The sequence below is a fragment of the Durio zibethinus genome, chromosome 24 (assembly GCF_047325235.1).
Source record: "Durio zibethinus cultivar Kanyao isolate XHJ-2024 chromosome 24, ASM4732523v1, whole genome shotgun sequence".
In the NCBI taxonomy this organism is placed as follows: Eukaryota; Viridiplantae; Streptophyta; class Magnoliopsida; order Malvales; family Malvaceae; genus Durio; species Durio zibethinus.
In genome coordinates, this window is record NC_143185.1 from 19,491,256 (window position 1) to 19,516,342 (window position 25,087).

The 25,087-nt window shown below is 27.4% G+C and overlaps 3 protein-coding genes across 3 annotated transcripts; all 3 read left to right on the forward strand.

The window, feature by feature from the left end:
- The first annotated feature begins 471 nt into the window (after positions 1-471).
- LOC111316204 (triacylglycerol lipase OBL1-like) lies at positions 472-3,259 on the forward strand. Its single transcript, XM_022918213.2, has 5 exons — positions 472-954; positions 1,465-1,658; positions 1,823-1,856; positions 2,078-2,694; positions 2,773-3,259. Exons 1-5 carry the CDS (start codon positions 642-644, stop codon positions 3,052-3,054), a joined length of 1,440 nt encoding a protein of 479 aa, XP_022773948.1. The 5' UTR covers positions 472-641; the 3' UTR covers positions 3,055-3,259.
- A 12,910-nt stretch (positions 3,260-16,169) lies between these two features.
- On the forward strand, positions 16,170-20,472 carry LOC111317109 (triacylglycerol lipase OBL1-like). Its single transcript, XM_022919457.2, has 5 exons — positions 16,170-16,657; positions 18,629-18,825; positions 18,932-18,965; positions 19,047-19,663; positions 19,991-20,472. Exons 1-5 carry the CDS (start codon positions 16,333-16,335, stop codon positions 20,255-20,257), a joined length of 1,440 nt encoding a protein of 479 aa, XP_022775192.2. The 5' UTR covers positions 16,170-16,332; the 3' UTR covers positions 20,258-20,472.
- A 1,492-nt stretch (positions 20,473-21,964) lies between these two features.
- Positions 21,965-24,352, forward strand: LOC111316449 (triacylglycerol lipase OBL1-like). The gene is made up of 5 exons (XM_022918397.2): positions 21,965-22,350; positions 22,445-22,629; positions 22,896-22,929; positions 23,039-23,643; positions 23,730-24,352. The coding sequence occupies exons 1-5, from the start codon at positions 22,041-22,043 to the stop codon at positions 24,009-24,011; spliced, it is 1,416 nt and encodes a 471-aa protein (XP_022774132.2). The 5' UTR covers positions 21,965-22,040; the 3' UTR covers positions 24,012-24,352.
- The last annotated feature ends 735 nt before the right edge of the window (positions 24,353-25,087 follow it).

Here is a 25,087-nt window from a genome sequence, read left to right on the forward strand (position 1 = left end):
ATATCAACAATGGAATCTACGTTAATCACATATTCAATGATTCACACGTTTTAATGGCTCCTTCATGCTTTATTGCTCCAAAGAAAAAATCGGTGAGAAGAAGTGGGTGAATGTTGACCAGGTTACCGGTAAAAAAAACAGTAAATAATGGAGTATCCGAGTACTTAAGATCAACATTACTTGAAGGGGGTAAACGAAAAGTCAATTAAATTGGCTGATACTATTATGTATACAAGTGAAATTAAAACATGTGGAAACTACCATATGAGAATTTAGTCAGTCGATCAAATAAGGGTTTTTTTTCTAGTCAATCATGATTTGATTTTTGTGGGGAGCATTCTAAAAGTAAAATTTTAAACGTGCAAAATCGATATTGGGAGTACTCCTTTGAAGTGGGTAATTAAAACAAATTAATTTACGGTATTATTTAGAGATACACGTAACCTTATTAAAAAAACAAATAAAAGAAATTATGAGCCATCTATAATTAAGTCAATCAACCAAAGAACTAATCGCTAGTTCATATCCTGCTACACTCTGTATCTCCATTATTTTTCTGTCTATAAATTTGGCATCAAAGCTGGGTAGCAGGCATCCCAAAATCATTCACAATCCAGAAGTATTGTTTTGCCAGGTAGATCATGGAAGCCAAGGCTGGCAACAAGGGCTTCTGTAGCAGTTATTTGCTATTGGACCCTAAGCAAGCCACTTTCATCGATATTTTTTATGTCTTGTTTTCTAGTAACTTAAAGAATAGAAAATTTATCGATTGCTCTCATGAAAAAATGGAAAATTTCTGGTATAGACTTCATATATTCCTCTCCATACTGTTACAAAAACTTCTGTTAATGATATCGACGCCAATGGCAACGATGGGGTCAGCTGTAGAGGACATGCTCAACCTTCTGCCAAGTAATGGTGGCTTGTTTGGTCTCCTACTTAATATCTTGCGAGGTATATTTTCGTCTACAATCTTTGTTATTATTATTTTCACTTTGATACTTAAAGATAAATTAACTGATATTTGATGATCAAAATGGCATCTTAGGACATAAAATTAACCAATATTGGTTTCCATGTTCCAACTTGGAAGATGTTGCATGCGTTTATACAAGTTTTTTTCTTTTCTAATTTTCTTTCTTTCATATTTTTCATCATGTCTTTTTTCTTATCAAACTTCATTTTCTTTCCATTCCTTTCTCGCCATTTATATAACTCTTCCGGAACGTAAGCTCCTTAAAATTGCTTGTGAAAAAAATGAAAAGTAGCAAAGTACAAATGCTATTGCACTAGTAGGAAAGTTGAATAGATTGATTTGTGCCGAAAAATTAAAACACAAAAAAAAAAAATGTAAAAGACTTAAAATCCAATATAATATAGAAACTACTTTACATAATTTTTTTAAAAACACTTCCCATTTAGGGGGAGAGTAATAAAAGGATGAGATTGTTGTGCTTTCAACAGGGAAGAATGTGATGCCCGACAGAGAGGCTGCAAACTATCGTTCTTTTATAGGATATGTGGACACGAGAATGAAGCTAGACCGTGACATTAAATATGGAGATGGCACGTATTATCCAGCACTTTCGATGATGGCTTGTAAAGCAGCTTATAATAATTCCGCTTATACCGAAGCTATAGTAAATGATCATTGGGAGGTAAAACAATGAAATTTTTTGTTTTAAAGAGCAAGTATTTGAAAAGATTTCATGATTTTGTTTAGATGTGTACATATATATATATATATATATATATATTGATAAAAAAAATTAGATTACTTGAATATCATTGAACTTACATAGTTTGCTATCTTTGTATACAGATGGATCACTTGGGATTTAAAGATTATTGGAATGGTACCGGCTACCTAAACTGTTGATTTTCAGGATATATAATAATTACTTTAATTTTATATATTTAAGATTTTTTAATTTAATGGATTATTTTTATTATTTTCTAAATATCACTTTATCCGATAGTATTGGGCACTAATTAAAATAATAGTTTCCTATCTTTATATATGCAATATTGAATGAGTTATTAATAGATTTAATTATTTAACATTTTACTTTGGCAGATTTCCTACAAAAAGCCGGTACACAAGCCTTCTTGTTTCGAGATAAAAGAGATGACCATGACACTATTGTTGTTTGCTTTAGAGGAACTGAACCGTTTAATGCAAATGATTGGTGTTCGGACGTTGATATCTCTTGGTACGAATTCCCCAACATTGGAAAGATTCATAGTGGTTTCATGAAAGCCTTAGGCATGCAGAAAACTGTTGGTTGGCCTGAGCAAGTCGTGCCAGATCAAACCCGCGGAGCACCATTAGCATACTACGACATAAGGGATAAGTTGAGAGACCTTTTGAGCAAAAATCCTGAAGCAAAATTTATAGTGACAGGCCACAGTTTGGGTGGTGCGCTAGCAATTTTGTTCCCAGCAATTTTGTTTTCCCATGACGACAAATTGCTGCTGGAGAGAATGGAAGGAGTGTACACTTTTGGGCAACCGAGAGTAGGAGATGGGACGTTCGGAAATTACATGCTGAAGAATTTGAACAAGAATGGAATTCATTATTACAGATATGTTTACTGTGATGATATTGTTCCAAGGGTTCCATTTGATAACAAACGCTTTTTGTTCAAGCACTTTGGTACCTGTGTCTTCCACAACAGCAAATACCAAGCATTGGTAAGCAATGGTTTTATTTTTGGATTTTCAAGTTATTAGAAATTGAATTTTAGTCGCTGATTGGAGTTTTCAATGCAGATTGTTGAGGAAGAACCATACCGGAACTACTTCTCAATTTGGGCCTTTTTCCCCATGCTAAAAAATGCTATATATGAGCTGATAAGAAGTTTCACTATAGTGAAGCAGAGGGGACCAGATTACAGAGAAGGGTGGTTGTTATTTTGTATCAGAGTAGTTGGATTGGTGTTCCCTGGTCTGCCAGCTCATTGTCCCCAGGATTATGTAAACTCCACCCGTCTTGGATCCCCAGATAAGCTTTTATTTGTTTCCCAGAAACCAGTCATGATGTCCGCTAGCTAGGCCTGAATTTGCATTTTGGAGATTTCAATAAAAGTAACTGGATGGTATAGGCATGCCACCGGTAGCACCTTTGTAACAAATTTAATGTTTCATTCCTGTTAAAGGTTTTCATACGTTTTGATCGATGTTTGTGATAATAAAGTTATGGATTATGGATCTAAATATTTCTCAGGTTAGAAATTAAACTCCACAGAAAAACATGGTGAAAAGCGATTAGAAACAGATATTGCAAAATGAACTTTAGAATATAAGGAACTTCTCTTGTAATTTTTGAGTTCTACAATGGAATCCACGATGACTACACATTCATTGATTCATACGTTTTAATGGCTCCTCCATGGATACGGCTCCAAAGAAAAAATCCAAGAGAAGAAGTGGGTGAATGCTGATCAGGCTAGTGGTTAAAAAATTGTAAAGAATGGAGTATCCGAGCAAGAATATTGAGTATTGGTTGACCAGGCTTTTTTAAAATCAATATTACTTGAAGGGGTAATGGAAAAGTCATGAACTAATTGTATAATACTATTACTTATACAAAGTTAATCAAGACTAGCAAAGACAAAAACCCAAGCGCAAATACAAATCTATTTAGTAACAAGGATCACCTAAAATTAAATCACAAAAGAAACACCCACCTAACTTTCAAGGATGACCATGAAACGAATAAGATACACAAACAAGAATCCTAACTAAGACCAACTATGAGAAGCCCACCATACTTAGTTTTGGAGTAAAATACGAGATACCTATTAGGAATATGGGGCCAGCCCCATTCCCATTGTTTCAGTCAATTAAAGGTCACGGGCCTTTTTTTTTTCACTTTTAACCCAAAAAGCCTTATTTTTAATGGAAGTAAGGGTTGTGTTTTATTAAGTAGGTATGAAAACTGTGAAGTTGCCAAAGAAGAAAACAAAAAAAAGAAAAGAGTTGTTAGATTGATCAAGAAGTTGAACGGAGGTTAATTTATGATTCAATTGAATTAAAATTTTGTTAGTACGTTTATAATTTAGTGTTTTACATTTTAAATAATGGAGATTAGGTTTGAAACTTTCCAAAAACAAATTTATGATATATTTGTTGAGTCATTTATTTGATAAAATTTATCAAATTATTTTTTTAGTAGTTAATTAGCTCTAATTTTGGTAAAAGAAAACTTTATATATATATATTATTTGATAGTGGAGATTTTTCTTGTGAAACATGATTTTTTTCCTTAACACTAAAAGATTTTTCATATAAATCTTGATGTGTTTTATTTTTTTACATTTTGAATTATTGATTGTTGATTATTTTTTGTGGGTTTTTCTATAATATATTTCTTTTCCATTGCTGTATTTGTCATTGTAGGCCCAATAAGTGATATCATAACTATGTTTATTTTTGAAACATTGATAAAATAGCAACCAAGGATATAAGTAAATTCTGTTTGAGATCATGAGGGGTGATACATATTCTATGATAAAATTGACAACAATAAATTATTCAATTTAGAAGCCAATGATGAAAGATCATTGATATTGTTAAGATGAGCCAGTATTAGGAGATTCGGTTAAACCAGTAGATATGAAAAATGAAAGCTAAAAAAAGCTAAGCAGAAAGATACAGGCCACAATTAAAAAATAGTTTGATATCAACATGTTCTATCATATAACGTAGGAGATAGATGTACACATCGTTTGAAAAAAATTAACAGCATTGTATGAAAAGAAAACATACATGAATAAAGTTATAGCTATTAAAAAGCTTATAACTTTATAGTACAAGGATAGATAATCAATTACAAAGCACTTAATTTTAAAGATATATTCAATTAAATGACTATTATGGAGCTTAAAATGAATGATGAAATTAAGGCATTGTTTCATTTGGATTCATTGTCAAACAACTGAAATTCTTTTGTTATAAATGTTCTTAATTTAGCTTCTGACTACAAGGTAACACTGGAGATGGTAAAAGATATTATGCTTAATGAAGAAGTAAGACGAAAAAAATTAAACTCTGATAATCAAACTTGTCATAGATAACGGGATTAGAACTTGAAAGGTTGTAGTAAGTTTAAACATAAATCTAAGTCCAGACATAAAATGAAGTGCTATTATTACGGTAAACCAAGTCACATAAATCGACATTGCAAAAATTTAAAACAAGAGTGAAAATATGAAAAAGGTAAAAGTTTAAATGATGATAATGTTACAGTAGTTAATTCAGATAGTAATTTGGTTACTTCGATTTATTAGTGATCTCAATATTGAGTGGATCATGGACATATGAGTGATATATCATTATGTTCCTAAGAGAAAGTTATTTATAACTTATAAAGTAGAATACTTTAGTTGCACCAAGATGAGAAATAAGTGTGTTATAGATTGTTTAGATTGGTGATATTATTATACAAACTAGTACGGGTTGCATGTTGACTTTGAGGGATATCAGACACATTTTAGATATCAAAATGAACTTTATGATTAATATCCTTAATAAGGAAGGATATAAGAATTGACAAAAAAAAAAAAACAGTGGAAGCTTCTCAAAAGATTTGTGATAGTTGCAAAAGAAAACTATGTTGTACAATGTATAAGACATTGATGCAATTAAATGACAACCAGATAAATACCGTTGAGAATGATGCTTCAGCAAATATGTGACACAAACGATTGGCACACATAAGTGAGAGGGATTACAGATTTTGGCACGACAATCTTTTATTTATTTGATCAAAAGTATGTCTTTAGATTCATGTGATCATTATTTACATGGTAAGCATTGTAGAGTTTCCTTTATTAAATGTTTTTGGCATAAAGAAAATAAATTGGAATTAATTCATTCTGATGTATGTAGTCTCATTGAGGTTAAGTCACTGGGTAGTGGTAGGTATTTTATTACTTTTATTAGTGATTCTTTACTTAAGACTTGAGTATATATATTGAAAAAAAAAAAGCCAAGTATTGTAGTACTTCAAAAAATTTCATACCATGGTGGAAAAGATAATAGCGTTGCCTTTGAAGTTTATCCGAACTAATAATGGTAGAGAATACAACTCTAAAGACTTTAAAGAATACCGTTCAAAGCATAGGATTGAACATGAGTTGATGAACCTAAAATATCGTAACATAATAGTATAGCTGAAAGGATGAACTGCACTATTATAAAAAAAAAAATCAGATATATACTAAAGATCATAAAATTATCAAAGCTATTATAGGGTGAAGCAGTCAATATAACATGTTATTTGCTTAACAGATCACCATCAGTTTCTTTAAGCTTTAACATTTTAGAAAGAGTATGAACAAGGAAATATGCTTTATACTTTCATTTAAAGGTTTTTTAGTGTAAAGTATTTTTGCATATGTCAAAAAAATAGAGGTCAAAGCTTAATAATAAAGTTATACAGTATGTGTTTGTAAGATATGGTGATAAAAAATTTAGCTATAGATTATTAGATTCAGTGAAGAAAAATACAATAAAAAATAGAGATGTAGTCTTTAATGAAAAAAATCATAACAGTCTTTGAGAGTAATAAGAAGATTACATAAGTTACTGTTAAGTGTAATGTTTCAACACCAATAGTGGTTCTGTTAAAAAAAGTTACAAATGTTGAAAATGAGCAAGAGACAAAAATTAGGGATACGAATGAGTCAACCATAGTTAGTGATAAGCCAGATGCAATTAGTTTTGAGTAGAATAAGCAATTCTTCTACCAAAGAGTGTTGAGCAAGGTGAGCAATTCTCTCCACTAAAGAATATTGAACAGGGAGAGCTACCGTCGACATCAGGTAACGTAGAGTCTTAGCTTATGAGTTTTTCTAGAGAGCACCGACCATTCATTAGATATCCAAGTTTATATTTTATTTTAGTTACCGGTGAGGAGGAACCAGATAACTTCGAAGATGTACAAACTATTATGGATAGAGAATACTAATTAAAAGCAATGAAAAAAAAAATAAAGTTATTATGAAAAAAATAGTATCTATGATCTTGTTAAACTTTTAAAAAAGAGAAGGCCGTTAAAGAATAAATAGGTGTTCAAGTTGAAAAAAAATAAACAACTAATTAGGTACAAAGTTTTATTGGTGGTGAAAGAATTTTTTTATAAACTTGGCATCGATTTTGATTTAGATATTCTCTTCAGTTATGAAAATGAGTTCCATTCGAGTGGTACTGAGATTAGCAGCTAGTTTGAATATTGAGCTTGAGCAACTTGATGTTAAGATTGTATTTATGCATAATGACTTACAATAGGAGATTTATATGGATCAACTTAAAGGTTTTGAAGTGAAAGGCAAAGAGTACTTAGTTATAAAACTGAAGAAAAACTTGTATGGCTTGAAATAAACTCTGCGACAGTAGTACAAAAAATTAATTCTTCTATGGTGAGTCACAACTATAAAAGTATGATAGTGGATCTTTATGTATATATCAGAAAATTTCTTAATGGTGGCTTGTATGGCATTGAATCTAATATATCTAACCTAATATATATATATATATATAAGATTTGTTAATGTGGACGTTTATGTAAACAATTTCTTTTTTCAACACATAAGAAAATTGTTAAAATTTTACTTTATAATGATGTATAAGATATTTTTTTATTTTGGACTCTGTATAAAAAAAAATTCAAAATTTTTTAATTATTCAAAACTTTTAAAATTTAAATGAAAAACCAATTTAGATTTAAAATAATTAAAGGTATAAAATTATTTTTTTATTTTCTTAAGATTTAATGTAAATAAGTAAAATTAATTCTTATTTTTAATTTATGGATTAAAAAAATATATTTAAAAAATTATTGGTTATCCATATCTTTTTAAGATATATTTATTTGAAAATTTTTTAATTATCCAAGGTTTTTTCTTTTTACTAAAAAAATCATCTTTATTTGTCAAATACACCTTTAAATATATCTTTTTATTTTTAAAAATTAATTTTCTAATAATTAGTTATATGTATGGGTCTAAATATGGGATTAGTCCTAAATGATCAAATTGTAAGTAAAAAAGCACAATTGTTCTTAATTTGTAATTAGTGTTACATTTTGGAATGTTTATATTTTTGTTGCCTTTACAATTAAATTTATAGTATTAATAATTGTAAAATTTGCCGATGGAATATAAAAAAACTTCACTTACCATTTTCATTCAGGATAATAATATATATTTTTTATTTTTAAAAATTAATTTTTTAATAATTTAGATATATATCTTTTAAATTTTAAAAATTAAAGTATAAGTTTATCTTTATAGATTTCATGATAATCTTTTATTATTTAAAAAGATCAAATTTAATCTCTTAATAATTTATAAATCATTGTTTTATATCATTCCTTAACATCAATTTGGTTCTTTTTGTCATTGTTTTCCATTTTTGTGTTACCTTCTTTTCTTTTTATATTACAAAGTGGAAGTTATACAAGCATGTATTTTTATTTTTTTTTAGATACTAATGGTAAGCCCTCTGTTTTTAACTTTGACATTTTTTCATATATTACAAGATATAAAATTATATAAACACATATATTATTATATTTTGTAGGTATTGTCTATAAACATTTTCCTCTTACTTTTAATTAAGTAATTTTTTTTCAATTGACTTTTTTTTCATATATTATAAGGTGAAAAATTACATAAAATATATATTTTTTTTATCTTGCAAGTGCTGTTTATAAATTTTTTATCTTTATATTTGACTCTCACTCAATCAGATAATTTTTTTTCTCTCAATTCAGCTTTCTTACAATACACAAAAACACTTTCATTAATAATCTACTTAATTACATTGATTTGAACCTATTATTTATGTCAAAATATTGTTACAAATAATAAAAACTACTTGGATTTTGAAATCATATTATATATATATATATAATATAAATAACTGATTTATCATGATTTTGTATAAAAATTTGTAATTTGCCATACTTCTTCCAATTCAAAGTCATAACACTCTTTTTGTTTATATAAAGTTAAGATAAATTGAAATCCAATTTGATTTCATTCTTTTTTATTTTTCAAATCAAATCTCATTTATTAAGCATTTGATATTTTCTTAAACATAATTTAAAAAAAATACGAATTTAAAAAATTAAAAAGTGTCCATAAATTTGGTGGCATCTAGTGATAGACATTTCTAAATTTTTTATTCTGTTTTAAGTTTGACTCAAACCACTTATTCAATTTATATTTATTTTTAAAATATTAAAATATTATATTATTAAATATATTTTAAATTTTAAATTAAATAATTTTTGATATAATAATATTTTGAATCTATACTTAAAAAATAATGCATAAAATCATAAATCTGACCCATAATCCAATTAACGAACATGTCTACTTCATAATAAAATTAAAAATTATATTCAATTACGGTCCATTTATTTTTTTTTTTATTTCCTTTGCTTGAATTTTGAAAAACATGAATATGAATTAAAAAATACGTATTTTCTTCATTTATTTTAATTATTTTAATTGAATTAAAATTATCTAACTAACTTTCTAAGATTTAATTGATATAAAATTATCTATTTTTCTTATGATAAATAATATTATCATACTTAAAGTGTATGAGATTATTTGGCAAAAAAAAAAGCAATTGAAATTAAAAATAATTTGTGATTTTTGAAATAACATTATAATTAACCATGATTTATAGGATTTTTTTCCATTGTATTTTAACTATAAATTAATTTCAAGTATAAATAAATAGATATATATGATTGTTTTTTTTTTAATTTTAAAATTTGAATAACTAATAATTTTTTAAATATATTTATTTGATAAATAATATAAAATTAGAAATTATTTTATGTGTCATCATGAAGATAAATTTTTTTACACACATAAATTATTTATGTTTATCTTATTAAATAGATAACAAATAACTAGATTAAATGATAAGTAAATTTTAATCTTCTACGTCAAAAATTAAATCTCGTCAAATATATATATATGATTTCAATTATAATTGAAAAATAATTAATTAAAAAATAATTAAAATTAAATTAATAAAATAAAATAATTTATACATTACACAAGTAACAAATTAAATTTATTATAATATATATCAACTTTGGTTCAAGTTTAGGTTTTTTATTTTGGTTTTTTTTAATGTTAGAAATCGAAATTTTTTAATTTTTTTATTATAATCCCTACATTGCACGGGTAATAAAGTAAAGGTGGCTTGTTTGGCAGTGAATTTTATTATAATATATATCATCTTTTGTTTAAGTTTGGTTTTCTTTTTTCTTTTTTTTTTTTTTTGTTTAAAAATTGAATTTTGGTCGCTGATTGGAATTTTTGATGCAGATTGTTGAGGAAGAACCATACAATTTGGGCCCTGTTTCACTATAGCGAAGCAGAGGGGACCAGATTACACAGAAGGGTAGCTGTTGCTATTTTGTGTCAGAGTAGCTGGATTGTCGGTCCCTGATCTAACAGCTCATTGTCCCCAGGATTATGAAAACTCCACCCGTCTTGGATCCCCTAATGATGTCTTATTTGTTCCACAGAAACCAGTCATGAAGTCCTCTAGCTAGTCCTGAATTTGCAGTTTGGAGATATCAATAAAAGTAACTTGATGGCATTGGCATGCCACCGGTTCCTCCTTTGTAACAAAATAAATGCTTTTATTCCTGTTAAAGATTTTCAAGTTATATGCCTTCTTATCGATGTTTGTGATAATAAATTCGAAATGTTTTCACTCATTTTTCATTTAAGATCGGTAACGGATTAAGCCGATACGAATTTTTATTTATTTTAAATTTGATATAATTTTATAATTTTAAAATTTAAAATTGATTCAAAATTTTTTTATTATTTTTTATATTCGAATTTGATATGATTTGATATTATATAAATTTTATCATATTTAATTTGATTTAAAATTAATAAAATATTATTTTTTAAATATAAATATATAATATATAAATTAAATTTTAAAATTTTTTTAATATAATATTAAATCAAATCAAATTTATTTAAAATTTAAATTTATCTCAACTTTAATTTTTATTAATAATATTTAATTCGATCCGATCTAAAATTTAATTTTCAAAAAATATATATAATCTTATGAAATCGAATCAAATTAAAATTCATAAAATTCGAGGTAAACTACGGACCCTATTTCCATTAGACCCATTGAGAGGGGGCACCAATGCCATGTGAAGAAGGTCAAGATGATTCTATAGCGCCGATATTTAATCAGTGGTTCCATCTATCATGAGATCATGTTCCTCGTGGAATCAAGCTGATTCTTTCCCCTTTTTTTTTTTATTGTTAACTTATTTAATTTTTAAATCATTTTATTATGAAATTAAGTACAAAATTATTTTGTACGAATCACTGTTTACCTATAAATTTGTTGGATTAAAAGTCTCCAATCTAATCACATCAATAAAAATAAAATCAAATAATAAATCAAACACACAAGAGATAATAATTTAACGTGATTCGATTTAACTGATTTACATCTACGGATAAAAAATAAGATACATTAATTGTAGAGAATTACAAATTTACATCAAATTATCAACCTCACTCAACAATCAATACTCATAAGACATTCTCAATCTCTTATAGTCTTATGGAGTATTTTCAACCAAAATAAATATAAATCTAAATTTTTTTGTATCATTTTAACATAATCAAACACATACTCATTTACCCTCATACATCATACTTATGTGGACTCTCTCAGTCTTTTTTAATCCACTTACAAACAAACATACACACCTATAAGACGTAGAGCCTCAATACTGCTATGGGGTATCTATCTCATAAAATTGTACAATTCTCTTACATCTTTTTTTCATACTTTTTCATACCTAACCCTATAGAGACTTTACATATTTATAATTATACAAACTTATTCATTAAGAATCCTTCTCCTTTTAGAATTCTTCTCTTGTAAGTTAAATTTACCTATTAAGAATCTATTTCCTTTTAGAATTTTTCTCTTACAAGTCAAACTTACCTATTAAGAATTTTTTTTCTTTTAAAATTTTTTTTTTACAAATATTCTTGTCCATCAAATAATATCTGATAAATCTCAAATAAATTTTTAACAAATTTCAAAAATATATCTTATGAGATTTGAGCCAATATTCTCGACAGAACCAACGTTAAATTCATAAAAATGTAACTTCAAAAGTACACTAACCCTAGAAGTAAGGAACGTAAGTAAATACCCATTTTTTTTTCTTATGATAATTTACAGAAGGTTCGTATAAGTCAGTAAAATGAAAACGAAAAGTTCATTCAACTCATTTAGATTTAGACTCTATTTGGATTGGATGGGTAATGATATTAATTTTTATAAAATTAAAAATAATAATAAAAATGATATTAATTATTATAATAATAAAATTAAAATTAATAATAAAAATATATGTTTGAATACAAATATAATGAAAACGAAAATATGAATTTTAATAAGATAAAAAATGATAATTAAAGAATTAATTTATATGTAATAAAAATTTAAATTATTTAACTTATAAAAATTAACAAATACTAAAAATTTTTAAAAAATATTTTTATTATAAATAATAATTTTGTTAATAAAATAAAAAATAAAAAATAACAATAATATATTAAATAGTATTTTTATTATATTAAATTAGAATTATTTTATAATTTTTTTAAATTAAAATAATAAAAAGGTAAAAAAAAAAAATCAATTGTGCGTTTGTTGGCTGAACCTAAAACCTATAAGTGAAAAAAAGCTGATTTTTGCATCTCAAATTGTACATCCAAAAGGATGTTCGATGCATTGAGCACGACTTTTTAAAACAAACGCAGCCCCACTGGGGGTACGTTTGAATCCTAATGCAGCCTTAATCGCTTCATTAATTTTCTTCGTTGGCTCATATATAATCTAGATTTTATTAGTATTCATCCCTGTTGTCTTACTATTATTATTGTTTTTTTGGATGAATGGTAAAAGAGGATATTCAGTGGCAGAGTCACGTTTAAACATGCCCCCCAAAAGATTTTTAAAACCCTCTATTACATATTGATATAATATATATATAATTTATGAGAGGTTTTTTTAAAATTAAAAATGATCTCCCTTAAAAAATAAAAAATTATTCTTAATGATTATAAATGTTTAGAATATTGAGATTTTAGATTTAAATTTTATTACATGTGAAGTTGTTTCAATTTTATGTTGGATTTGTTTAATTATGTTTTTAATTTATTGATTAATTTATTTGTTTGATTATTCAATTATGTAATACTTAATTATAATTATAATTTGTACTTGTAATTTCAAAAAAAAATTAAAACAAAAAAATTCAATTCTCAAATTCCAATTAGTTTGTAAAATGTATAAATATTTATAGTTTAGTTTTCATTAAAAATTTAAAAATAAATGTATTTGTTAAATATGATCCATATTAAAATATCAAAACTATTTAAAGAAGTTTAATAAAAAAATAAAAAATGTGAGATTAATAGAACTGAAGGAAACCTTAAGTCTTATTCCCTAAAAGCTAACTCAACATTAAGTCTTATTCCCTAAAAACTTTATCCCAACATCAAATTGCTATAGTTATTATAAAATAATGTGCATTCTTGTCTTCTTAGAGAGCTAATTATAATAACCGTGTAAAAGGCGATTATAACTTCTTTCATGATAAGACTATTGTATCTTTTATCTTTTGATTTTGAAATAATTAATAGTAAATTATAAGTTATTTTTAATTTCAACACCAAGAAATTTATAAATATTTATTAAGAGAAAATTTTAATCTTGTTATCAATATTGAGAGAAATTTTGTTAAAACTTTTCAATCTAATGATTTTTTTTTTTTATGAAAGATCATCATGCATAATTTTAAATGAATTTATTTGAATATTTTCTATTTTAAATAGTTATATATATCTTTTTATTTCGATGCTTAATTTTTTTTAATCTTATAATGTATATATATTATATTATAACATACATAGTTATTAGATAATAATTACTGACGTAGACATTTACAATGACAGTTTATTTTTTTTATACGTAAGATAATTTTTAAAATTTCTCATTATGATAACACATAACACATTTGTTAATTTTAAATTATTTATTAAAAATATATTTTAAAAATTATTAAATTATCTAAAATTTTAAAATTTAATCAAAAACCAATTTATATTTCAATAAAATTTCTTTCTCCTATACATCACCTCATCTCAATTTAAAATTAATTTTAAAATAAATTATCTTTTCTAATTTATATAAAGTTAATATGAATATTTAAATTTATCACAACTTTTAAAAATATTATTTAATATCTTTAATATTTTTTTTATAAATAAGCATTGCATTATCTTCAGTTTTTAAAAATATTTCACAAAGAAAATGTGAAAAAAAAAATATAAATACCATAATAATTTCAGAAAAGTTTCTCATATACATCACCTCATCTCAATTTAAAATCAATTTTAAAGTAATTTATCTTTTTTAATTTATACATGAGTATTTAAATTTATCACAAGTTTTAAAAATATTATTTAATATCTTTAATATTTTTTATAAATAATTCTTATATTATTTAAAGGAAATGTGCAAAAAAATATAAATATCAAAACAACTTCAAAAAAATTTTCATGTACATCAAGCTTCTCTTGTATATTACTTCATCTCAATTTTAAAATAATTTATCTTTTTCAATTTATTTACAGTTAACATGAATATTTAAATTTATCATAATTTTTAAAAATACTATTTAATATCTTTAATATTATTTTATAAATAATTTTTACATTATCTTTAATTTTTAAATATATTTCACAAAAAAAATAAAAAAATATAAATATAAAAACAATTTCAAGAGAGCTTTTATTATTGGTAGTTTTTAATTATATAATTTTTTCAATATCCCTCTAAGCTAAACGTATTTTTTCTTACTATTAATTTAGTATCTTTTTGTATTAGTCTATTCTTGCACAATTTCAAGAAAACCTTTATTATTAGTAGTTTTTAATTATATTATTTTTTCAATATTCCACTAAATTAAGCATATTTTTCTTTACTATTAATTTAATCTCTTTTTTATTAATCTATTCTTACTATAAAAATTAACATTTTTTTTTATAATAGATATTATTTTATGAAATATACTATTTATTTTATCAAATAAAAATATTATTTTATTAAATATACTATTCACTTTATTATGTAAAATTTTTTTAAACTATAATATTTATGCCTGAAGCTGCTATAATTGGAAGTAACTGAATGATTATGAAGAGAAACAACTAGGAAAGCAGATGTTGCAAGATGATAGACAAGGAAGAAAAAGACATGCGCTTTCCAATCTCCATATCCGATTACACATCTGTTCTACGATGAAAGGGAAAACTCCAATTGAAGAATGTGGGGCCGGGGATTGGGGAAGATGACTCAGAACTGTGGATGCCTTTTAATCATATCGAGTGCTGGCCTACTGGAAAGTGTGAGAAATAATTATTTTTACAGGTACAAAAGATTAGGATTATAATAATTTAGATCAGATCAGTTTTAATTTTTTAAATAATTTATAATATTATAAAATTTTAAATTTAATTAAAATTTAAATTAATTTTTTAAATAAATTTAATTGAAATTAAATTTTGTTAATTCAATAGGTTTGATTAATTAATTTTAAAAATTAAATTTTAATTTTTTATATATTATTTTAATATAATTTTTTTATATTTAAATAAATTTAAATATAAAATAATTATTTTAGTTTATAAAAATTTAAAATATATAAAAAATAATAAATATATATAATTCAATTCATTTAAATTTTTTATTTTTAATTTCAAAATTCGAATAAAATTTAAGATATATATTTAATATTTTAATTTAATTCAAATTAAATGAAAAAAAAAATAAAAATCAACGTCATAATTTCGAATGGATTAGATTCTTTTAATTTTTTCTATTTTTTTCAACCGCACACAAAAACAGAGTAAGCATGTGAAAAAAGTATGCTCCTTTTGTCTTTTTGCTTGATGCGATATCTGGCAAATCAGACTGAGACCCTATTCCTGAAAAGTAGATAGACCTCGCTAAGTCTTCTTTCGCCAGACTTTCCAATTAGGCAGCATGAGATCGAATTAATTACACGATTATACCATAAAGTATGGTCTTTTTTTATTATATTTTGAATAAATTTAGCTTATTTATTTCTTGCTTTCTGGTCAAGGGTTCAATAAATTCGCCTCACGGATAGCCCAGATCAGATAGCCACTACCCAAAATTTTCTTCTTTTTCTTCTTCTGGTGCTGCAGTATAATGGAAGCCCAAGCAGAAACCAGGGAGTGCAACAAGGGTTTCTCTCGCAGTTATATGATATTGAAACCTGAGGAAGTGAAATTCGTTGATCTGTTTCGCATCTTGTTTTCAAGTAACTTAGAGGATAGAAAATTTGTGGATAGTTCTGAGGGAACAGCAGAAAGTTTCAGGCAGAGATGGCTAATATTCATCTCGATTGTGGCTCAGAAGTTCCTGATGTTCACTTCCAAGCCAATGTCATGGATGGGATCAGTGATCGAGATGTGGCTCAACCTTCTGTCAGTTAACCAGAATTTTTTTGTCCTCATGATGAATCTCGTACGAGGTATGTATTGCTGTAATTTATCATCTGTTCCTAACCCTTGAATATCAATGTTCCTCGGATTTGTTTCTATGCTCTTCCAGATCCTTAACAGACACACAAAAACAAAAACAAACACTACTTTATGAGTCTGTGATTCTTTCTTTAATGTGTTTATAGATCACTGTAGTTGGTCTATGTTTAGTCAACTCCATCAGTACATCACATGTTAATTATTCCCAGGGTGAATGTTGCTTTGGTTTTTGTATTAAAAATTTAGCATCATTTGATATATCACTCTTCAAAACTCCAGGATCAAAGTAGAAATTAATTGTGGAACAAAGAGAATCCATAAGACCCATGCTTCCCAATACTAAAACTTTTATGTGTCCCACAAACTAGGAAATTGTACAGCATATTGCTTTTTTTTTCTCCTTCTTAATAATTAGAAAGATAAAAGTGAAATTTATGATCTCTCGTCAAATTATGGATTATGTAATTGATTCTTTGTTGACTTTCCTTGTAAAAAACAGAGGGTTTGGTGGGTACTACTGTAATCATGAGACAGCTGTTGATTGTCTGTTTGGTTGCAAGGTTAGTGGGCTCAGCTCAATCAAATCAAAGTTTTTGTTTGATGCAAGAAAACAACAATTCACCCTTTGATTTTATTGGTCCCAGGGAAAAGAAAAAAAAAAAAAACCTTGAGTCCAACAAATAAACATGTATCTTTGCAATCAATATAGGATACGTAGTTGATTAATTAATTTTAACATATTATCTAGTAAAAAAATTTTAACAGTTTAATTTTGTTTGTCAGAGTTAATTAAGTTTTTAACCATGCAATTAAAATAAAAAATATTGTTAAACTTGTTGTCCACCATATAAAGTATATTATATGACTTTGATTTAGAAAGTAAACAAAAGGATAATCAATAACTTATCAAAGTAGGGCATAAATTATTTTTATGATGGTGCCCTAAACCTAACTGGTCCACCACCCACTACTATCACTTGGCAGCCTCTTCATTCGAGAAAGTTGCCTTCACAGCTCAAAACCTGAGCATTCAAGAAATGATAACGATCTGTCCTTTGATATTTCTATAACATAATGACAGGCAAATAAAAAAAAAAAACCCAAACTTTTTATAGTTTATGAAATAATTTATATGCGCATGCGGTTCACAACATAATTGTTTTTAGATACATGACATAAAAATTATTAGCGTCAGTCGGAAATGATTCGTATTTTCTCCAATGACAATTATTAATTATCTGTAGTTATTTAAAGTACCATATATAAATGTGTCTGTCGCAGGCACGATAGTTAGTGTCACGAGCTTATGGTACAAATGCACATGCCAACTAGCTTGCCTGCATGCCTGAGAATTGAGATGTCGGGCTAGTAAGGCAGTGTATACACCACGATCGGTAATTTACTTAAATATATATTAAAGTAAAGCTGTTTGTCTGTTAAATTTCATTAATTTTGAATAGAATTATGTAAAATTAAATTAATTAAAATATTTTTTTTATTAATTAAATTGTTTTAATTAGTTTTAAAAATTAATTAATTGAATTGAATTTAATAGATTTGATTAATTTTTTTGATTAATCAAATAATAAATATATTTATATTAAATTATATTTTAAACTCTTATTTTTTTATATTTTAAAAAAATTAAATAAAATTATTTAATAAAATATTTAAATATTATATTAAAAATTTTAATAACTTATGAAATAAAATGATTTATTTCATATATATTTTTTATTTTATGTTTAAATTTTTTTTATATTTCGGTTAATTTAATTTTAAATTGAATTAACTGAAAATTTAAATTCTTTTAAAATTATTTTCGTTAATTAATTAAAATTAATTCGATAATCAATCAGTTCACTTAATTAAATCAATTTGATAAGTTAATTTGATTAAAATCGGATTATAAACATTCTTATAAAAAAGCAAAATTTGTGAGAAATTTTGTTTTCGTACAGGAAAGGTTGTGAAGCCAGATAAAAAGTCAGCAACATTTATCTCTTTCATTGGGAATTTAGACAAGAGAATGAAGCTAGACAGTGACATCAAACCTGGACATGGATGCAGCTATTATTCGGCTTTGTCTATGATGGCTTCCAAAGCATCATATGAGAACGAAGCCTACATCGAAACTATTGTCAAGGATCATTGGAAGGTATGAGAAATTGTATAGAGATATGACAAATATCTAATTTGGTTGGAAATTGTCTCCCCTACATTATTACTAAACATAACTACTTCTTTGGCAATTTTTTTGGCAGATGGAATACTTAGGATTTTATGACTACTGGAATGGTACGAGCAAATTTATTGAAAACCTTTATTTATTTATTTTGGAATTGTGAGTTAATTATTTGATTTTATTTTGTTTGGCAGATTACCAAGAAAAAGCCACAACACAACTCTTAATTCTTCGCGATAAAAGTGAGGACCATGACACCGTTGTTGTTGCCTTTAGGGGAACGGAACCATTTGATGCAGATGCATGGTGTTCAGACTTTGATCTGTCTTGGTATGAGCTTCCCGAAATGGGAAGAATCCATGGCGGCTTTATGAAAGCCCTAGGCTTGCAAAAGAACGTAGGGTGGCCAATCAAATACGAAGCAAACGAAAACCGGAAAGCAGAGTTAGCTTACTATGCCGTAAGAGATAAGTTAAAAGAACTCCTGAGCAAAAGTGAAAATACAAAATACATACTGACAGGCCACAGTTTGGGTGGGGCGTTAGCAATTCTATTTCCTGCAATTTTGTTTCTCCATGAAGACAAATTGCTGCTGCAAAGATTGGAAGGGGTTTACACATATGGCCAACCGAGAGTAGGGGATGAGAAGTTCGGACAGTATATGGAAAACAAGTTGGAGGAACATAAAATTAGATATTTCAGGGTTGTTTATGGCAATGACATGGTGCCAAGGCTGCCTTACGATGACGAGGATCTTCTGTTCAAGCACTTTGGTACCTGCCTCTACTATAACAGGCACTATCAAGGAAAGGTAAGATAATCTTTAATTTTTTTCCCTCTTTGGTTGGGTCAACTGTTGTCTTATGCAAAAACTAGACATTAAAGAAAAAAATAACACATAGCCAACCATTTAATTATTTATCAACTTAGCAATTAACCTGTTTCAACAACCTCTCTATTCAATAATCAATAGCGATTGATCATAGTCCTAATCCATCACAATCACCAGCGACATTCTACATGACAATACCACACTGCCCAGTCGCTTTCCTTTCGTTAAGACAAAATTCCTTTATTTATGATACTGAGAACAATGTTAATTATTTTATTTCGGGGGGTTAATCTTATTTTATTGCAGGTTGTTTCAGAATTACCAAACAAGAACTATTTCTCGCCTCTATCGGCCATTCCGATGATGATAAACGCCATGTTTGAGTTGATAAGAAGCTTCACCATACGTTATTCAAAGGGACCGGAATACAAAGAAGGGTGGTTCCTAAGAGTTTTTAGAATAATTGGATTGGTGATGCCTGGAGTTTCAGCTCATTCAACTCAAGATTATGTTAACTCTACTCGTCTAGGATCGTCAGATGTTTTTCTTCCACCCGAAGAGATAGTCCCATAATTTTGAAAATATTACCATGGTTGGCCTGGTCGAAATTTGACATTGCTCTTATGAAAGAATGAGTGAACGAGGGGCTTTAGATTTAAATTGTAAAATAGAATTATTAATGTTTATAATTTATTTTGGTTCTGTTATTTTTAAATATGTTTGTGAAGACATTGTCTACTTACAAGTATTGAGTTTATGTAAAGGGAAAATTTTATCCCTTTGTCTCATTTCTCAACATTTAAAAATGCATATTTTAAAATCAAACGATTGAATTTTTAAAATATATATGGAGTTATCTTCAAGATTTAAAAAGATTATCTACTAATTTCTCCATTGTCAAGTGATGTCTATGTAGCCAATACCGTACAAAAATTGATTTTCTTAATTGAAAGACTTGTTCAAACCAAAAACAAAATCTAACAATTTATGTTTGATTTTTTTCCCAAATCAAACTAAATAGTTATTTTTTTACTTAAAATTATCAGCATTTAAACTTTAATCACAAAAATTAAAATCTGTTTTATCAACAATTCACATAACTATTGACTAAATTTGTTTTATTATAACCAATTAAATGCCAGAAAAATAAATCACATATCTATTACATTATAATTGCCAAACTTCCACCGTCATCCAGCTAGAATGTTAATACTTAGCATTTATTAGGACTGAGTTGAGTAATTTATGAATAATTGGTTGCAATGTCCATGATGAAACGTGCTGTGGATTGAGAACCACCAGCTTTTCCGCACAATTAATCTTAGAATCTCCGTTGAAATTTCCGTGGGTTAAACAAAAAAATATATAGTATTTAATCGGAATCTTCATTGCCAAAAAGCCAAGCAATTGCGTCGTCATAGTTTATACATTCCCTCTGTCCCCTCCTTAATTTAATTTATTCCCTTGTTTAATTAGTTCTTTATTTTGTTTTTTTTTTTTTTAATTATTGTTAATACTTTCTTAATCGGTAGCTAATAGGCCAAATCGCATTCATGTGAACGCTAGTGCCTTAACCGACAATTTTCCATCCTAGTCTTTTAGCAAATGCTTGAGGACCTAATAAAACTTTTCTTGCGTAGAGTATGTCAACTAAAGTTTTGAGTTTTCTAGGATTTTATATTCATATTTGACTTTTCCGCCGATAAGCAATAGTTTCAGGTTTGATATTTTAATATAGTTTATAATTTAAATTTTATTATGTTATTATGTTTTATATCTCTTCACGAGATAGGTCATTTTATTTTTTATTTACATGTGATGAAGGTCCATTAAATATTTTTTATTATTAACGTCACGTGCCAAAATTCGAATCCCTCATCTCATAGTTGTTTAAGGAAAACAAAAATGTTAGTATAAGCTATGTGGCTATTACATATTTAATCAACCATTGCAACAAGCCATTAGGAAATATATATTGTCGAGCTAGCCAAAATAATCATTATCGTTTTTTTATGTCTCATATATATATATTTTACTATTTTTGGTAAAGAGAATTCAAACTGGCTTTTTGAGTAGAAAAAATATGTATCCATCGTTAAGCCAAATGTTCTTATGCTTCTATAAATTAGTATTGAGGCAGCATATTCTTGAGAAAATTTACTGTTTTTTTTTCCTTTTCCTTTTCCTTTGGCTCAGTTATGAAGCTAAGGATAGATACCAATGCATATCGTGTCTACAATATCTACCCTGAGCCACGAGAATTCATTAATACGGTTGAGTTATAATTATAGTAATTAAAATAAAATCAACCTGGTAATACCCTTCCTCTCGAGCTTTTACTTTCTTCTCCTAGGCCATGGCTTCTCAGTCTCACAAGTTTTCTGGCAATTATTTGGTGTTGAGGCCAAACGAAGTGACCCTTTTTGATCTTTTTCGCCTCCCATGGACCCATGAGCTGGAGAAGAAAGCATTTGTGGAGTGCCCGCCAGAGAAATTTCGGGAAAATCTTCGTCGTAAATGGCTTATATTCATATCTCTCTCGTCCCAAAAATTCCTGCTCCATGCTGCAAAGCCCCTGAGATGGTTCGGAGAAAAGCTTGAAACGTGGGTGAACCTCGTCTCATTAAACCACAACATTTTCATGCTTTTGCTTAATCTTTTGCGAGGTTACAATTAGCCCCTTTGACTGATCAATTGCTAATGTTTAATGGTTACAGTATAAATAAATTAGAGAATGTGGATTGATCATTAGCTTTACAGGTAAGGTGATAATGCCCAAACGAGAATCGGAAGTTTTCCTGTCATTCATTGGAAGTCTAGACAGTCGAGTTGAATTAGACAAGAATATAAAACCTGGAGATAGCAGATTCTATGGCGCATTGGCTGCTAAAATATCCTACGAGAACAGAGCCTTTGTTGAAAGAATAGTTAGAGATCACTGGAAGGTAAAAATTCTAAAAACTTGAATCCTAAGCTATTCTTATTGGCCTCACAGTCGCAGTCGTTGAAGAAGCAGAGAATGATTCATTACTAAGATAATGCCGCCTAAGTTTTTTTTTTTTTTTTTTTTCTCATTTTTCAATTCTATGAAAGAAAATTTTTGTTTTTCCATTATTTTTTCATTTTTTCTTTCTTTAATTTTTTATCTTTTCATTTATCTATGCATTCTACCAAGCAAAACGTTTGTTTGAAGGGTTACTAATTGGTGCAGATGGAATTAATTGGGTACTACAACTTTTGGAATGGTAAGAAATTAACAATACAATATTTTTATTATTTACAAATTAAATTTATGTTTGGAACTTGGAGGTTAGTCTTCATGCTGACAAAAAATAGTCCGCATATTTTTGGCAGATTATCAAAAGAAAAGGAACACACAAGCCTTTATGGTTCATGACAAAAGAACTGATATGATAGTTGTAGCCTTCAGAGGTACTGAACCCTTCAATGCTGATGATTGGAGTACTGATGTAGATCTCTCCTGGTATGAGCTTGACGAGATGGGAAAGATCCATGGTGGATTTATGAAAGCTTTAGGATTGGTTATGGAAAAAGGTTGGCCTCTTAATATTGAACAAGACAATAGCCGCCCACTAGCTTACTATACCCTAAGGGAGAAGCTGAGAGAACAACTGAAGCTAAACAATGAAACAAAATTTATGTTGACTGGTCACAGCCTAGGAGGGGCTCTATCCATTCTGTTTCCGGCTATTCTTGCATTGCATAAAGAAACATGGTTGTTAAATAGATTAGAAGGGGTCTATACATTTGGGCAACCTAGGGTTGGTGACAAGAAGTTCAAAGAATTCATGGAAATACAGCTGCATAATCATGATTTCAGGTATTTGAGATATGTTTATTGCAATGATGTGGTTCCTAGAACCCCTACAGATGACATAACTTTTTTGTACAAGCACTTTGGGACCTGCCTTTACTTCAATAGTTGCTACAAAGGGAAGGTCAGAGCCTCCTTTATATTCCTATACTTTTATTCAAGTTTTTATCATTTAACAATCGAATGATTGATTCTAATTTTGTGGTGCAGAAACTTCAGGAACAACCCCACAAGAATTTCATCTCACAATTTGCATGGCTACCCATATTCCTAAATGCGTTATGGGAACTAGTAAGGGGATTCATTCTACCATTGATAAAGGGACCGGATTATAAAGATTATAAAGAAAGTTGGATGCTCATGCTGCTTAGGTTATGGGGACTTGCTTTCCCAGGTTTATCCGCTCATAATCCCCAAGACTATGTTAATGCAACTCGATTGAGTTCTCGTCGAATATATCATCAACCTCAACTTGAAGATCAGCATCCATAGAATGGCTTATACCTGGCAACTCGAAAGCTATTAGATTAGAGTAAAAGCAAACACAATTTAACTGTATGCAGCAGAAAAGCAACAACAATACAGGAAAATCATCCCAGGAAAGCAAAAACAAAAGTCAGAGCCAAGATATAACTCCATTAAGTATCTTTTAACGAACATTTTAGCCAATGCATCAACAAAATAAAGTGGCTTCTCCCTTTTCTATAAGCATAAAATGGAAATGATCATGTTGGAGGTATTTCTTGTTCTGGCCATCATACCAGATTGTTCCACACCTAGACTACAGTGGTCAAATTGCTTTTAATTTCAGCCTCTTTAGGCCATTGTTTGGAGAAGATTGCTGTGGTCAAAGAATCATTATCCAAATTTCCCCTTCAATATAAATAAATAGTATAAATACTACTATTTTTTCATTTAAAATATAAACCTTTCATTTTATAACGTGTAAAGCTTATTAAAACTCATTTGAAATCATAAATTTGATTGACCATGATTACGCATGCCCTTTTAAGATATAGTTAACATTTGATGCACTGTTAATGAATCAAATGATATCACTTCATTAATAAAAATTATTTTTTAAAAAATCAAATTTTATGTATTTATCTCAATGCCTAGTAAAAATTTATGCTCAATCATTAATAATATAGTATCATTTTATTCACTGATAGTATATGAAATTTATATACTTATAGTATATCAAATATAAATTTTTTAAGATATATTTAAAAAAATTATATTTGATACATTAATAATATATAAATTCTATACACTATAAACGAATCATATATTGATACATCATCAATAAAAAACATTGAAAGTTGAGAAATACTTAAAAATAAATTGAAGTCAACTTATATTATTTACATTTTAAGGTTTTTATTTTTTTAAATGTACTTACTAATTATGTGGTAATTTATGATTTATTAACAGTATATAAAATTTATACATTATTAATATATTAAATATAAAATCATTACAAAATTAATAATATCACGAAAAAATACATTTATCAATCTTTTAACTCTACTTGAGAAGTTTAAAACCTTTATTAAGCATACTAAAAA